The sequence below is a fragment of the Clavelina lepadiformis genome, chromosome 8, assembly GCF_947623445.1.
Source record: "Clavelina lepadiformis chromosome 8, kaClaLepa1.1, whole genome shotgun sequence".
NCBI lineage: Eukaryota > Metazoa > Chordata > Ascidiacea > Aplousobranchia > Clavelinidae > Clavelina > Clavelina lepadiformis.
The window spans coordinates 14,886,711-14,901,623 of NC_135247.1; the positions used below are offsets into that span (position 1 = coordinate 14,886,711).

At 36.9% G+C, this 14,913-nt stretch overlaps 1 protein-coding gene across 1 annotated transcript; it reads left to right on the forward strand.

Moving 5' to 3' along the window:
• Positions 1-3,505: 3,505 nt before the first annotated feature.
• Positions 3,506-14,643, forward strand: LOC143468832 (uncharacterized). The gene is made up of 23 exons (XM_076966259.1): positions 3,506-4,115; positions 5,121-5,246; positions 5,431-5,601; positions 5,833-5,893; positions 6,472-6,622; positions 6,919-7,040; positions 7,120-7,316; positions 7,734-7,819; positions 7,949-8,098; positions 8,245-8,373; positions 8,477-8,633; positions 8,771-8,838; positions 8,966-9,098; positions 9,626-9,812; positions 9,914-10,123; positions 10,320-11,589; positions 11,877-12,037; positions 12,119-12,247; positions 12,342-12,437; positions 12,670-12,765; positions 12,838-12,934; positions 13,211-13,395; positions 13,883-14,643. Exons 2-23 carry the CDS (start codon positions 5,221-5,223, stop codon positions 13,994-13,996), a joined length of 3,996 nt encoding a protein of 1,331 aa, XP_076822374.1. The 5' UTR covers positions 3,506-4,115; positions 5,121-5,220; the 3' UTR covers positions 13,997-14,643.
• The last annotated feature ends 270 nt before the right edge of the window (positions 14,644-14,913 follow it).

Sequence of the window (14,913 nt, forward strand, 5' to 3'; positions counted from 1 at the left end):
CTGATTCGAGTCAAACATCTGGAATAATTTGACTTGACTCGAGTCGCATTATGACAGTAGTGGTGGCAACAAAAGAAGCGTAAGGTATCAAAATCATTTTTTTTCTATAAAATAACACTTTTCTGAAAAAAAATATGAACTTGGACACATTTGGAGACAGCCATGACATGATACAACATTAACGCATAGTGCGACGTCAGGAAAGTTTTTAAGTTAATGCACAGATTTGGCTTGACTCGGTTCTCCGTTTAAATTGACTCAAGAAGCAACTCAAATAGATCCGACTTGACTGAAGTTAGACTTGGTTGCATTTGCAACATTGATGTTGACGGAAGTAATTTGTCACAAACGTACACGAAACAAAAGTGAAAGGTTTTAGGTACTGGTACCTTTGTTACTCTTCTGTTCAGATCTCTGCGCAGCCTACAGATTAAGCTAGGTTGAAAAAAAAACGTTGTCTGCTTTGAATCTATATCAAATATTTTGCTTCATTCACTCATCAGATAACAATCCTCGTGGCTTGATTTTTGCTTTCAACAGAACAAAACCGCAAGGTGTTAAAGTTACAAATGTACAAGTGAAATGGAGGGTGTCCAGTTCTACTGCGGATGATTGGACACAGACACCTTCATAAAAAAGGGACACTAAAATATTCCAATTCCGGATCGGTAAATGAGTCCTCCAAGGCAGGATCTACTATAATTTATTTTATCTTAAAATCAATTAAAAAGAAAACCCAAAGCCCAAAAGAATGCGAATGTGTCGTATGGCATTGTGTCATATGATGGCGGAAATAAACAATACGATACTATAGAAATATCTCATTAGAATTTACCCCCCATTGCCATGTGAATAGAATTTAACAACAAACTAAACTTGAGGTAAAAATTTCAAACAAAATTGTCATTTATCGTATTTCCACCATAAAACCACTGGAAAATATTTATGACCGACAAGTAGGCCTAAAGAGGTTAAAACACACATTAATATTAAACACACTTAAAGAGATTAAAACACTATAATTTCTTTGAGTAAGCCACTGTGTTGCTGTAGATGAGGAGATGGGTCAAAGGTTACCAATCAACAGCCGTTTTCTGCCCAAGACCAAGCGAACCACCAGTGACCAGACTGGTATGGCAGTGGTAGGTAAGCGACTTAAAGCAGTAGGGTAAAATCATTTACAGGCATAAGTGCTGTTATTTCCAAAGCTCTGTGCAAGGTCAGATGGTTTGTTTTGTCTTTACCCAAAAAGAATAATTTCTAAAGTTGATTTTGTCATAAATTATGTCCATTCAGCCATTGGACGTGTGTGACTATGTGTTGAAATGTATTTTAGATATCCTATAACAGGCAGACAGATACCTATACCCTAACATGTTGGGATATATATACTTGGCTACATAACGGTGGCTTAGCCAAAATACCGTCTGACCGTATACCGAACTGCATAAGAACATAATGAGTCCTGTCTGCCCATATGTACTGATAACTAGCTTATAGCAGTAGGCCTATAGGCTAGTAGAGTTTTCATCAAAAACAGACAAAAATTCACTGTGCTTTTCGCATTAGGCACACAGTAATATTTTTTTTTCATCAATGATTGTAAGTATGGCATTTGGAATACAGGGATAAGCCCCATAGTAGAAGTATGATATCTGCATGCAACCACGATATTCATCAACAAGCCGTACCTTACCTACCTCAAAACGCTGGACAGCAGGCTTGGGCCTAAATTCGCAGTGCACACCGGAATCTGAAAACTGCCATATTCTGTAGTCCGGCTCAGGAGTTCACTCGCACATCGAGTGTGCATTTATTCAAAATTTCTCCAGAGTGTATATAATGTAGTCATCCTACAAGGCTAACACTTTCAAACATAGATTTTTGTAACAGCCTACATCAATTTTTATTGAAATTTGGCTAATCATTATAGCTAAATGCTATGGATGCAGTCTTCCTTACTCATTCATCATGTTTGATGGTTCTAAACAACTTCAATTTGTTTTTGACTTGTTGCTGCAGTGATTAGCCTTTGTCCTTACTTTGTGTTTTGTTTATGTAGCATTTTTAATAAATAACATACTGCTCACAACTCACAAGAATAGTTGATGAGTTTGCCCTTAATACAAAATCTTACGAATGGGCAAATTTAGACTATTAAGTGGATATTTCTTTAGCCCCAAAAATAAGGCTTATGTAAAGCCGAGTGTCCGATCTGTGTCAGCTACATACCTGAAATAAATTTTGGGGTGTAGTTATAAAAGTGTACAACCAGATAACGTCACAATTTGAGTAGTTGTGGTCTAGTACACAAAGGCATTCTGTGGTTGTACACTTGTATACTAGACCTAAATTTTGAATACACATTTTGTGCACAGTAATCCTTACCAAAAACCATTTGAACAAAATACAAAGTAAAGGCATAATCATAGCAGTGAAAATGTAAAACGAACTACGAAAATGTTTAGAATTATAGAAGTCTGACAAATGAGCAAGGTTAGCTTAATCAATTTAGCCTTATTGATAAGCCAAATTTTGATAAGAACTATCCAGCCCACAGGTTTTTTTGATGAGCTATTAGATAAATTTATATAACCCAAGCATTAGTCATGCACTGGAGAAAGATTGAATAGTTGCACACGTAGCAAGCCATTTCGCACCTGCTCACCTGAGTCAGTGGATACCACACTCAAGATCTCAGTGAATCCTGTGCCATGAAATACAGTGTAGCCCAAACCCTGGCATGCAGTTCGCAAGCATTTTCGATAGAACACCGTATTTTTTTAAAGCAACAACCGCAGGTGTTAACAAAATACAACTAGGTTTGATTCAAATGCATTACATTAGATGCAGCTCTGTATAAGTCGCACATCACTGAAGTGCAGGTGAATATGTGACTATTATTTGTATTATTGAATTCGCCATTGACTATGGGGTGCGAAAAGTATAGTGCTAACTGCTAACCTTGTAGACTGATCAAACAAGAATACCCTCGCAAATAATCAACGAACGGGAAAAGTGGCAGTTGGGATTAGGCTTACGTTCTTCATTTGTTAAAACTGCCAAAGCAAAGTTTTTTTCGTTGCGTAGTGCACTTAGATTGACTTGTTCATATTATGGGCAATGAAGACTGATTGCTTTACTCATCTCATTCCATTTGTTCTTTTATGTAATTTGGCACTGTAATATGAAAATATTAACCCTATTAATATTAACCCTCATGTAATACAAAAATGGAGTCAGTCCTTTTGCATTACATGAAAATAAAGTTGGTTCTCATTCGGGAAAAACAAACAAAGTCAGCCCACAATGTGTAATAGCAAATAAGGTCAGCTAAGTTAACGTATATTAAGCTTATCACATTGAACAAAGTCAGCCTTCACCCATGAACATGGGTGAACAGGGTGAATTTTTTTGGCACTGGACGACAATTTGTGGCTTTCAGTTTTTGAAAATTTGACTACTTGTGCGTGGCAGTTTTATTTTTACCAACATAATTATAATTGAATGCGTTTTTGCTCTTACAATGAAAAAGGATTAGTGTAAATGCATTGCTACTGTACTCAAAGAGGTGTTTTAGTCTACGGGGTAATGTGTAGATATCAGTTTAATTATAGTTAGTTTACATGTCAATAGATAGTGCCTGCTGAAATAAATACCTCCCAGTTTTGGCCAACGTGTGTTACCATTTGCTTACAACATCTTTGCTATAGAGCTTACCCATTCAACATTACTTGTCTTGCATTAAGCATAAGAATAGTGACAGCTTTGCAGATTCCAAGATCAATTAATAGCACTTGTATGTATGTGTTTACTAACTAATAAATGGTAATTTGGATTGTTATTTTGCCAATAAAAACTCTGATTTGTGTAATTCCATCCAGAATTGGGAATACTAACAGCTTTTGTTATCATAAACCTTACCTAGTTTTAATCGTAATTTACTGCAGTCTCTTCAAGAATTTTTTGTGCATTTTACTACAGCAGATGTTGTGAGAATTAATTGTTTTAATAAGCATCTTTCGTTGTAGTGCTATATGATCCAACTAAAAAATCTGATAAACTAAGCTGCAGCCTTCAGTTAAGCAAAGAAAACAAGTTTATAGAAAGTAGAGGTATAGACATTATACAAGAATCATACATATAGTCTGTATCTAATTGAATATTATACTGGGTATTATGGCTATTTGTGGATTAATAATGTATTATGGCTATTTGTGGATTGATTAGGTATTATGCCTATTTGTAGAAAGAGGTTAACATTACAGCAATGGCAGCAAGTTACATATTTTGGATCATGTATACTTTGAAATGTAAGGAAATCATTTATTCCTTGATATCTAATCAGGGTTCTGTGATATTTGTCTTGTAATTTACTTTAATATGTGGCGAAAAAGTAGAATGTAGATTGTCACGGAGTCACAATTGTCAGATGGTATATCCTGGAGCCATCCTGGATAAGCACGAGTAAAATAAATGGTGCATGTTCATGCAAATAAGATAGTTATATTAGCCAGTAAGGTTGAAAATCTTTTGTGTGAAACTAATTGTGTGATTTTCACATTGGTATGATTCTTAAGACTAAGCATTATGCTGTTTATATGTCTTTGGGTGGCTATCATTATTTTAGCTCTAATGTACAGAGAGATATCTCATTTATCCACCCGTTCTTAAGAATTATCATCTGACTATAACCCAAAACATTTTGTGGAATTACTTTTAGATTTAGTTGAATGTACTGCACATTCCTGCGGAGGTTGAATGACTGTAGCTGTGATATAATAGCAGGCTACGATAATTCAGCAAGTTACATTTATATATGTATAGCTAAGTGCTGATATTGGTTACTTTTTCATCCTTAAGGATCCTCTAAGTAGAATATAGGAGTTTAATTTCACTTGAAAATCTTTTAAATAGGTGTAAAAGTCTCAGTTAATCAAGTTGGGATCGTATTTTTGACCTAATACCCTATAAATCTTGTTTAACTGATTTTAATGAATATTAATCAGGTTTGAAAAAGTAAATCTGTTTTTTTCATTTTCAGAGTCTTTATTGAACTTTTGCACTGTGAAAACTAGTAGGCTAACACTTCTAACTCAACTGTTGGTTTGCTTTTGTAGACATGTTTTAGTGCAACTTGTGCCATTGGTGAAACTTGGAAGTAGTGGCTACATTGCTAAGAAATGACGAAGAAATTTACTGAAGTCAACGTTTTGTATAATGAATAGTTGCAATCAGTTGTTAGAGTAAGTATTTATATATATATATATATATATACTGATTATACATTGTGCATTTGAGGTTAAGGCTGATAAAATTAGTGTACGTTATGTTTTGGTTAAAAAAACACATATCATATGTACCATTGTATGTATTTCATCAGTTTTAATGTTAAACATACTTTTTCACACCGAAGAGTTCTTGTTCTAGGAAAGCAGAAAGTTTAAAAAAAGAATTGAGTAACAGCCGAAATGGGTTGAGCAGTGATGGATCGGGGAAAGGGGAATGGGTGTCAAGTCGTACTTCTTTGCAAGATGTTTATCGTCAGCTTTTAATCACAAATCTTGAATATGCTTTGGATAAAAAAATAGAACAAGATTTGTAAGTGATTGGAAACTTCTGTATGAATTTGTACCCACTAATTGCAGTAAAAGAACAACGTTTCATACGAAAACATGTTCGGTGAAATTAGAGTTGAAAGGGATTGGTTAATATAACATGCTGTCTCAGTCAGTTGTTTCATAATATGTTTATTTCTTGATCTTAGGCCTTGAAATTTTTTCCAGAAAAGACTTATTTTTATAAACTGCACTGCCTGTATTGTCTTTTTAGGTGGAATTTCGCTTTCAAGAATCATATTACTGCTCTTCAGCAACAAGTCAAAGACAAATCTGTAATTACCTGTGTTTAAACATAAGTATTTGTTTTGTATGATGTTCTTACATGAAAACTGTCTGGTACTTTGTTTTGATGATCTATTGTTTTATTAGAATTGATCATGTGCAAACAAGCAGTAAAAAATTTGCCCTTGACCACGTACTTTTATGGTACATCCTACTCCAGCATAATCTCCTTACACAATAGAAAGCACTGCACTTTCATACACATTTGTATATATTTTGAAACATTTAATCTTTTAGAACAGCATGCTTATGGAAGTTTAATCAAGGAATTTAAACTGAGTCTTTACGTGAGACTTGCTCTTATACAATGTTCAAATGCAGTTGCGTGGCGCATAGCATAGTATTTGAATTAGAAAGTACAATGATCAATAAAAACATCAGTGGTTAGCTTTTCCATGCATATATTATATTCCTTGTCACCTACAAATAAAAATGTTAGCCACTTAATCCCAACTGCAACAAATGGGTGCTGAATGTAATTAATAAATTCCACATTTTTTGTGATTACCCATGCTTTGTACAGTGTGACTACTTACTTAATTTCTATTGCTGTGTTCTGTTATTTAAGAACACTTATCGTGCTGAAGCTCAGAGTCAGCTGACTTCTTTTCTGGATGCTGCTAGTGGCTTCTACCTGCATCTTTTGGATGATCTTTGTCAAACCTTTCATGTTAATATCCCTTATAGAGTGTCCTCATCCAAACTAATTTTTCTCAAAGGTAACTGTGTTATGCCAATTACAGGTTTTTAATTTTTTCTAAAAATTGCTGATTGATTTTTAAACAGCTTATTAAAATGTTTTCTGCTTCTTCACCCAGTGCAAAATAATATGTGTCATAGTCAAAAATAAATTATCAGGGTTAAGTGTAGCTGGCTTAAAATGAATGAGATAGAGCCACCAATACCCATGTACAGCAGCTTATTACCTTACTACCACTGACACAGTTTAAAATTTCACTTCTCTTAAACTTTAAATGTGATTGACACTAGAAATAATTTAAGATCTGATTTTAAGAGTCTGCATCTGTCAAACGAAGCTCTGTTACCCAACCAGAACGCCCATCCTGTCAGTACATGTGCCAGCACTGTTTGGTGCATCTTGGAGATATTGCTCGCTACAGAAACCAGATCACCCAAGTGAGATTATTGACGTACTTTGGTTAATTGTTGCAAAGATCAATTCCTATTGTTTATATTCATGATTACTCTGTCACAGGCGGAATCGTACTATCGTTACGCAGCCCATCTTGTTCCCAGCAATGGCCAGCCATACAATCAGCTTGCGATATTGGCCTCAGCAAGTGGTGATGTTCTGAGCACAGCATTTTACTACTGCCGTAGTCTTGCTGTGAAGTGTCCTTTCCCTGGCTCTGATACAAATTTACGAAAACAATTAAACAAAATAATGGCTGGGTAAGCTTCCTTCCAATGTTATCCGGTCATAATAATGGCCAGTCCTAAAGCTTTTACTTAAAAGTTTTTGATCGTATGTTGTTTCAGGTTGTTTATATATATAATGTATGTTTGTAAATTACTCCTTTTTGGATATGTTTGTAGTTTTTTGATATCAGACTTAAATTCTATAAAGGAAATTAAACTGCTTGATAATAAATGTAATGTGCATTGCTTTTGCAACTGTAAGTACATAACCTTAGTTGCAAAAATATAACAAAAGTGCTTTTTACTGGTTATTGTTGTAACTAGTAATATATTTAATTATCTTTTAGTGTACAAATGCGTAATTGTATATCTGCTTTATTTGTGCTACAATCTAGTATGGTTATATATTTTTATCAGAAGAAATATGCATTAAATGGTAGTATGTTACAGAGATGACCCAAGGCATACCAAAATTTCCACAAGTGAACTAGTAAAATTTTGCCTGAAATTCCATGGATGCATTTACTTAAAGAAAAGTAAGATAGGAATTTGCCTGTATTAAATGTCTGAATACAATTGTAATACTAAAGCACACTGGTTTTATGTCAAACATGAAATGACAATTATTGAAAATTCTTGTACATATCCAATGTACATCTGTTCAGATGAACAAGAACTTAAAGGGTTGGTAGAGAAGTTATCTGGATATATTCGTGCCCACTTAAGAGCTGGTTCTTTGTCACGTCAACAAATAACATATATGACTTTTCTTAACCTCTTCTCGTTACATCACTTATCACCAAACGGCCTGACTGGTAAGCCAATTAAACACGTCCTTGTACCTGCTGGGTGTGTATTGTCAGCTAAATCAAACAAGTTAGATTTATTGTTCATGGGACAATATCTTACAGCATATTGGTAGTTAAATTTACAAAATGTGATCTGACTAAATTTTCCAAAGATGCGGGTGACCCATTGGATGCCTCAACTGATTCCGGAAGAGGAAAGAGCGACGATTCGGAAAATTCACCAGCCAAGAAATCCCCCCCATTTGAAAACATAACATGGGGCAGCATGCTCAATTTTACAAGTAATCATTGCAGTATACTGACTGTGATTTTTGACATATCGTATGCTGTTAATCACTTTTAATAGAAATAATTATATATCATGACAGAAATACCTTTGTTTAGTGCATATGCTTGGTGGACTGTTGGCTTGTGTACCAGTGCATAGTGATGACATATCCGATTTGGAGCACCCTGTTTTACCTTCTATTAAACTCACATTAGACTGGCTTTCTTCAAATGTTGCGGCTCTACATCGTGTAGAGGTGGCACAAAATTCAAGGTAGATGAACATAGTGGAAACAAATTTAAAAAATGTGTGTTAAAGTCATTTCCACTTCTTGGTTTATTTATAATGTACTTACTTACAGTATGTAGCTTACTGGATTTTATGAATCTCCAACATTTTTATTGATTTAGAGTTTGGCCAAGGTTGGCAAAAGTTTTAAATGCGCTTGGCAATCAAGACAAAGCCAACAACATGGACAGTGAGTGCTTTTAAAGCAACATTCAATGCGGTTTGAAGTTTGCTAACTACACATAAACATATTATCTACAGTATACCTATTATCTTTATTGTAAATTGATATTTATTATATTTCTTTTGTCGTTCAGATCGATATTTACCTGAAGATTTAGATGTGCGTGGTTTTATTGGGTTGAAGGTTGCCCTGTCTAAGTTGGATTTTATAACTGAGGCTGAATCAGGGATACCAGCTGACATGAAACACGCATGTCGTTGTTACAGGTGCAGTATTCCGTTTGTGTGTAAGTGTATTTAAATCCATATTTGCATCAGGTGCTACTTTCTCTGACACATGACCAACTCTGATAAAATCGTGTGAATACAGAAAATATAGATAATAGATACACAGTTTATTGACAAAAATTCACAGCAGTATATTTATTGAGTTGGCTGTTTTGTGTCATAAATTGTTTTAATTAACTGTGACCATATGTCCAGTTGATTTTTCAATGGTCTTTCCTAATTTTAAGTGCACGGTTAAAAAAAGTTTGTCCTAATGGAAATGAGGTTTATTTGTGTTATGTTCAGTTAATATGTTCAACCATGTTTTAACATGAAGTTCAAACGCTGTGGTTTTAAATGAGCACTTTATAAGGTAAAAAATTCCATGTTTGGCGATGTTTCTTTCTCAGCTGAGTGAGTTTTAAGTTGAAGTATGTGTGGATATTTTACAATAATGTATACTTTGTATCCAAACCAACTTGCTGTGCACTACACTTGCACTTAAAAGATTGTTTTTCTCCTGACAGGCTGTATCGTCTTGGCGTGAGTATTTCGAACACAAACAGTGACCTCCTGTCATTTGTTGAGGATAACTCCGGCACACTGTTCAGTAGCAGCATATCTCCCTCTCCTCAGCATGGAGCAAACATGAACGGGGTGGAAGAAATGAGCGAGGAAGAAATGGAGGAGGAAGATGAAGATCAGGAAAACAATGTGAGTCTTTCCCTGACAATGATGTTGTGTTTTCACTTTGTTCTTAAACCTTATATACTTAGTTTTAAGACAAACAATTGATCTTTTCACTTCTTGCGCAGAATTTGTCAGCATCATCGAGTCCGTCTGCAGCAAAGCAACAGGAAACAGCTGTTCCGGAAACCCAGTTGAGCTCAACAAAAAGAGAGCCACGTACAAAGGGTGTCCTGAAAGTTGCCACTGATGAACATCCCAGCGCACTGAGGAAAAAGAATCGAGCTCCACGGATGCAGAATGTTGCTGTGCAAATAAAGCCTGAGAATAAACTTAAGGTAGTTTGTACTTAGTACTACTGCAGTAATTAAACATAAAGTTCAAAGCCATTTTACAATTGAAATTTTTCGCCAGTAGGAAAAGCATTTATATATATTATTATCAATGTGGCATGTCACTAAATATTGTGCGAGGTTATGGATGGTTTGCATTTTTATGAAAGGTTTTTCACTGGAGCTGTTGTGTTTCAAACAGGCTATAAAAGAGGAAGATGGTTCGTGTGGTGATAATGCTTTAGCTGGTGTTGAGTCAGAGTCAGCAGCCAGCACAGAATCATCACAAAGTGATATATCCCCTGCAGCTGGTACTCATACCCGCAGCGGTCATCGTGTGACCTTTGCTGCCCAACAGATGTCCCCGACACAATATCTTAAGGAGGATACACCCCCACCAGCTGTCGCTCCCGGTTACATGGAGCAGGGAAATGTTTTGATTCAAGGCAACCCAATGTACCAGGATGCTGGGTCACAGTTGGTGCAACCCGCTTACCTGCCCAATATACATGTTGTTTCTCAGCAGATGGGGCCAATCTATCGTCACCCACCTGTAGGTAGCCCTATTTTAACAGGTCCTTATGCAAGACGAGGGATGGGCCCATACCCTTACACTCACAACGTGATAACTAGGCCCCATGTCCCGATCCCCCCATTTCAGCATATGCACCCAAGCAACACCCCACCTCATCCTGCTGATCTCCCCAAACCAGTGTTCCAGGGGTCTCTCTATAACCCAGTTGGGGCATCCGAAAGCTACAGGCCAAGAGCTACAAACACACAGCTAACCGGCCCTTCTGGCGTTGATGCCAATGTTGATCAAATCGGGAAGATGTCTCGTCCAAACGACATCGGCTATTTCCAACTTCTTCAGAATCAAGCCCAAAATGTCGGTGGGATGTCTCCCATAAGTCAAGATGCCAGCCCTACGCAACGACCTATTGGACCAACCATGGCAGCACATTTTAATCGACCTCCTGCCATGAATATATCCACAATGCAGCAGATCCGCTTGCAAGAGATGGCCCGAAATGCATCAGGAATGATGCCAGAGTCTGGTAACAAGCCAAGAATGGATCCATCCAGCAATCCTGGGATCGGATTTCAAGCTTCGAATATGATGAAGAGCATGCAGCAAGGTTCGGGGCCAGATTTTTCAGCATTCGGTGGGAATCAGCATCAGGCACAGATGATCATGAGGCAGCAAGCAGAAGAAATATCCCGACAAAGCACTTTTCCTCCGTCTGGTCATCTCCAAACAATGGAAAGTGAGTTCGCTCGTACACCGTCGGAGTTGGCTCGAAGTTATTTCCAACGAAACTTCATGGGCCCACCTTCTACCAATGCAACTGGAGGAAGTAATAATACTTCTTCTACATCTTCTCCTACTCCAGGAACCCTAAATAACCAGCTGGCTTCCCTTTCTAACTCTTCTTCGCAAGCTGGAAATGCTAGTAATATCAGTTACGGAGGTATTTAATGTTGCTTTGATTATCGCAATTTTTTTCTTCTGAGGTCACTTGTATTTAGCCCAATGAGTTTTTGCTTAATAGCATAGAATTTCTGATGAATAGCTATTTTGCTTAACATCCAGGACTGATTGTTAATGTATGCCACCAGTAACTTTTCGTGAGATTAGGTTTAGATTTAATATTAAGTATTGCACTTGTCGTGTAATTAGCATTCACTTGTCACAGCTGAATCTTTACAATAGTAATGATTTACCTTGTTATCTTTCTAACAATGTAAATTTTAACAGGTGTCAGTAACATGCTCAGCCATGGTTTTTCATCAATGCTCAAGGATCAGGCAGGTATTAACTCTGAGCTTAACATGCAAAGAAGGCCCAACACACTCCCAAACCAATCACTTATGCAGCATGGCAACATTGTTGGCTTTTCTGATTCACCTGGTCAAAAGGTAATTATCTTGGTCTGTAAGCCACAGCTCTTGTCCAGTATAAAACGTCTTGAAAACATAACTCTTACTTGTACTTCGCAGTTAACTCCAACCGGCCTTGGTACATTTGCTCATCTGGAGCAGCAGCCAGAGAGTGACTACTCAAGGGAAGGCAACACTCTTTCTACTGCATCCATGTTTGGGATATCACCAAGCAGCTCTTCTCACCTGGTATGTCTGTCTCTTTCTCGTGCTGCTTTAAGTTTAATTAATTAAAAGTTACTTTTAATTACTAATTATAGTTTTATTAATTAATTTATTGTAGAATGATGATCTGATGCAACTTGGCCAGCAATCTGTGAATCAATCTCCCACTGCTGATAATTTCTCAACTTACACTATGCCGCAGGATAGGGTTAAGGTAAACAAGATTTTATTTTTGCCTTAATTAGCAGCCAGTTTTCCAACTGAGTTTTTTTTTTTATGAAATATTTATAAAAATGTGTGCCTTAACATCACATTACATCGTCAACTCTCCGATTTTGGTATTTTTTCATTTGCTGCCTTATCACATGTTATTGCATCTTGGAACTACAAGTACAACAGTACATACCATTCCACTTTCAGTATAAATAAATGTTACTACATTCTAGGCAATATTTGAAGACCCAAACACGGACAAAAGTTTTACCCAAGTGCGAAAAAGTCCAATGGATTCTTTGCAAGTTAGCCAGTCATCTGTAGATAAGGTATGGAGTTAAACCAACCAATATTATTCATGAACCATGTTCAACAGCTCTAACGACTCACTTTCACTTTAGTTTCATGACTCGTTGTTAAGCAAGGAAGACAAGGACTCTTACAAACTCTTTCCTGACACAGACAGTTCTTGGGGCATTCCGTCCCATTCAAGCAGAGGTATTCTCGTACAATAGCGTGTCCTCTAGCAATGAGCAAAGATACTTTTGAAGTAGATCATACAACAGTATGCAACCTCAATTTCAATCGCACTTGTTTTACGACTTATTACTAAATGTTATGCTCAGTATTCAATTCAATTCAAGTTTAGCTGTAATTATTTTTTCATGAACCCATTTTTTTCTATCCAAGCTAAATTCGGCCATCAAATGTAAATATAAATTCTCAAAGCTAACAAACAAATGCTGCAATCTAAATCTCTAAAATGTGTGCCAGGTTTGGTTCCAATTGGCAGTGAGAGGGCCGCGGCCCAAAACAGCCAACGCTACAATTCACCGTGGGGTGGGCCGCCCTTAAATCAGCCCCCCACCTCAGTGATGACCAGCTTGCCCAACAAACTGGAAAGATCTCTTCAGAAACAGGCCGAGATGAATCCACGGCGATCGGAAGGATTTCCTGGGGTAAGAAAGGGGTCCCTTTTGTATGATGTTGTTGTAGGAGATTATCGTTTAGTTGCATAAAGTCGTGATATTTAATAGTTTGCATTAGAAGGGATATCATGAGCAAAGTTGTTGTTATTTTTGTGTAAAAATTAGCACGCTTTGGATATAACCTGTATAATATATCTGATTGAGTGATAAGTATACTACAAAAATATCAAGTAAATTGCTAAACTCATCATTGCCACAAGAACTGAACGTTTTTTCTGCATTGATAATGTGTTAAGTTAACACAACAAATGCCTGCAATTAAATTTAAATGTTTGCATCGACGCTGGCTGTAGCATTTTGACTTCATATTAACTCGCTCTTTTCAACACCATTCTCACACAACAACAACCTTTTGCCTGTCATAATACTTTGCATAGATTTGCAAATAAAAAACCCTCAGTCATAATACTTGTATAATATTTACATAAAATTAACTGAAGTCATAACTGATATTCAGTCACAATCTTTCTGGACGTCACCCATGGTGCCATCTGGACCGTCAGCTCTTGAACAGCTCATACGTCAGCAGCAACAGCAGCATCACCTGACCCGCGACAAGTCTCCTCCGTGAAGTGGCCCCCGATTGGCCCCAACCTGCCTCCAACTGGTGGTAGGCGGCATAGGGTTTATCTGCAATGTTTTTTGTGAAGAAAATTTGATGTGAAGGGGAGCTGAGAAGAGTGGAATAATCCATCTCTGTGTTGTATTGTCAACTGCTGATAGCCTAGCATTTGTATATATCTAAAGCAGCCCATAGACTGGTTTTAACCGCTTGGCCCCAGCCTCGCGAGCTTATTGCGCGTTCCCGTCCCGTTTTGACTGTGGCCCTAACCAAGACCATTGGGCTGAGCGCAGTCGCGTTTACATTGTATTATTTAATTTTGCGGTACAGCACTTGTAGCAATCTTCTTGTGTGGTATATTGGCGAAAAACATGCTTCGTTTGCTTTCGTTAGATTAGACATTCTGCTTAAGAAATTCCCAATTCTTTTTCTTGGTCGTTTCGTATATTGACCCTTGTTATAGTAGAAATGCTTTGGGTAGAATTCCTGTGTGTGTCATGCATTTTTTCTTCGATTGCTGGCTGTGGATGCGGTTTCAGTGCGTAGTGAGTTGTTTGGTTGTATGAGTGGTCATTTGTGCCGACAGGAAAGTGCTTTTCGAAATCTTACTCTTTAAGCTTGTGATGAGTACATTCAAATAAATACATTCAATATCACCTATGAGTTGTTAATTTGTTTACCAATATCCTTTAGCTGTGTACTGTATATGAATAGGAAAATAAGTTAATTGCTCATGTCCTTGGAAATTAACTCCAAGTTCTCATGAATCCAGCTGAAACAACTTTACCCTGATGAAGTCCTGAAAAACCCGATGGCTATGTACGTCACGTTATGAAGTTTTCATCTTGATTCGATCCATCCATCAACACGTTTGTCATTCCGTCAATAATTTTAGAACAGAATGGTTGCCAAAAACTAATGTGTCA

Bases quoted from the DNA above. Each gene is read 5' to 3' on its own strand.
- LOC143468832 (XM_076966259.1), top strand. From the start codon at position 5,221: ATGAATAGTTGCAATCAGTTGTTAGA. The intron at 7,820-7,948 runs GTAAGATAGGAA...ACATCTGTTCAG, and splicing joins ATGCATTTACTTAAAGAAAA to ATGAACAAGAACTTAAAGGG. The intron at 8,634-8,770 runs GTAGATGAACAT...TTATTGATTTAG, and splicing joins GAGGTGGCACAAAATTCAAG to AGTTTGGCCAAGGTTGGCAA.